At 56.9% G+C, this 1,894-nt stretch overlaps 1 protein-coding gene across 1 annotated transcript in view; it reads right to left on the bottom strand.

Moving 5' to 3' along the window:
- The window catches only part of LOC113980333 (transportin-2-like), a gene marked incomplete at its 3' end in the record, with an annotated part of 1,890 nt that extends 301 nt beyond the window's left edge, over positions 1-1,589 (bottom strand). The window contains exons 1-3 of the mRNA XM_027707555.1: positions 1,358-1,589; positions 1,124-1,276; positions 258-359 (exon numbers count right to left, since the gene is read on the bottom strand). Coding sequence (XP_027563356.1) covers positions 258-359; positions 1,124-1,276; positions 1,358-1,589 — 487 coding nt within the window. The remainder of the gene's footprint in view (positions 1-257; positions 360-1,123; positions 1,277-1,357) is intronic.
- Positions 1,590-1,894: the final 305 nt, after the last annotated feature.

Raw genomic sequence — 1,894 nt, 5'->3', positions numbered from 1 at the left:
AACCAGGATCCCCTACAATCAGGACCAGGATCCCCTATAACCAGGATTCCCTATAACCAGGATCCCCTATAACCAGGACCAGGATCCCCTATAACCAGGATCTCCTATAACCAAGATCCCCTAAAACCAGGACCAGGATCCCCTATAACCAGGATCCTCTATAACCAGGACCAGGATCCCCTATAACCAGGATCCCCTATAACCAGGATCCCCTACAATCAGGACCAGGATGCCCTATAACCAGGATCCCCTATAACCAGGATCCCCTACAACCAGGACCAGGGCCTTCCTGTCCGCCAGGCACCGGATCAGGTGCGGCACCAGCTCGGGCAGGTAGGGCACCATGCCCTGCATGCAGCCTGCGGGGCACAGGGGGGGTCAGGTGGTGGGTTTTTTGGGGGTCCCCCATGCCCAGTTTTGGTGGTGGTGGATCCCAGGCTGCCCCTCTGGCCCCTCCCCAGGTGGTGTTTTGGGGAGTCACCCTCAAGGATGGACCCTGGGATCAGGATGCCCTATAGCCAGAATCCCCTATAACCAGGATCCCCTATAACCAAGATCCCCTAAAACCAGGACCAGGATCCCCTATAACCAGGATCCCCTATAACCAGGATCCCCTACAATCAGGACCAGGATGCCCTATAACCAGGATCCCGTATAACCAGGATCCCCTATAACTAAGACCAGGATCCCCTATAACCACGATCCCCTATAACCAGGACCAGGATCCCCTATAACCAGGATCCCCTATAACCAGGTGTCATTTTAGGGGTTCACCTTTGGCAATGGCCCCCAAGACCAGAATCCCCTATAACCAGAACCCCGTAGGTGTCATTTTTTGCCCCTAGGTGTCATTTTAGGGGTTCACCTTCAGCGATGGCCCCCAGGACCAGGATCCCCTATAACCAGGATCCCCTATAACCAGGTGTCATTTCAGGGGTTCACCTTCGGCGATGGCCCCCAGGACCAGGATCCCCTATAACCAGAACCCCCCAGGTGTCATTTTAGGGGGTTCACCTTCAGCGATGGCCCCCAGGGCCAGGATCCCCTCTAACCAGGATCCCCTCTAACCAGGATCCCCTATAACCAGGATCCCCTATAACCAGGTGTCATTTTAGGGGTTCACCTTCGGCGATGGCCCCCAGGACCAGGATCCCCGACTCCTTGACCACCCACTCGAGGTGGAAGAGCAGCTCCTTGAGCAGAGGCAGCAGGTGGGGCAGCAGCTCCTCGCGGAACACGTTGGCCAGGACGTCCAGGGCGGCGGCCGAGCACTTACCTGGGCACAGGTGAGGGAGGGTTAACGACCCCCCCCAGAACCCCAAAACCCCCCAGGGACCCCTCACACCCCCCCCCTTACGCAGGTTCCAGTCCGAGAGGGTCTCGTCGTCGTCCTCGTCGTCGCCGTCCCCGTCGCCGTCCCCTCCCCGCTGCTCCTCGTGCGCCAACGTCACCGTGCGCGACTTGTGGAACCGCGGCTTGATGTCCTGCTCGCTGTCCGGCACCGCCTCGTCCTCCTCCACGTCGCCCTGCGGGGGGGATCGCAACGTGACGTCGTCGTATCGCGACGTGACGTCATCGTATCGCGACATGATCTCATCGTATCGCAACGTGACATCGTCGTATCGCGACGTGACGTCATCGTATCGCAGTGTGATGTCATCGTATTGCAACACAATGTTGTCGTATCGCGATGTGACATCATCATATCACGACGTGACGTCATCGTATCACAATGTGATGTCATCATCTTGAAACGTGACATCATCATATTGCAATGTGATGTCAGCGTATTGCAACACGATGTTGTATCGTGATGTGAGACCATCGTATCGCGACGTGACATCATCGTATCGCGACGTGATGTCATTGTATCGCGACGTGATGTCATCGTATC

This window comes from Neopelma chrysocephalum, unplaced genomic scaffold (genome assembly GCF_003984885.1).
Source record: "Neopelma chrysocephalum unplaced genomic scaffold, ASM398488v2 Primary Assembly neopelma1_93722, whole genome shotgun sequence".
Classification (NCBI taxonomy): domain Eukaryota; kingdom Metazoa; phylum Chordata; class Aves; order Passeriformes; family Pipridae; genus Neopelma; species Neopelma chrysocephalum.
Note: the sequence above shows the minus strand (reverse complement) of the source record. Positions and strands in the feature narration are given on the sequence as shown.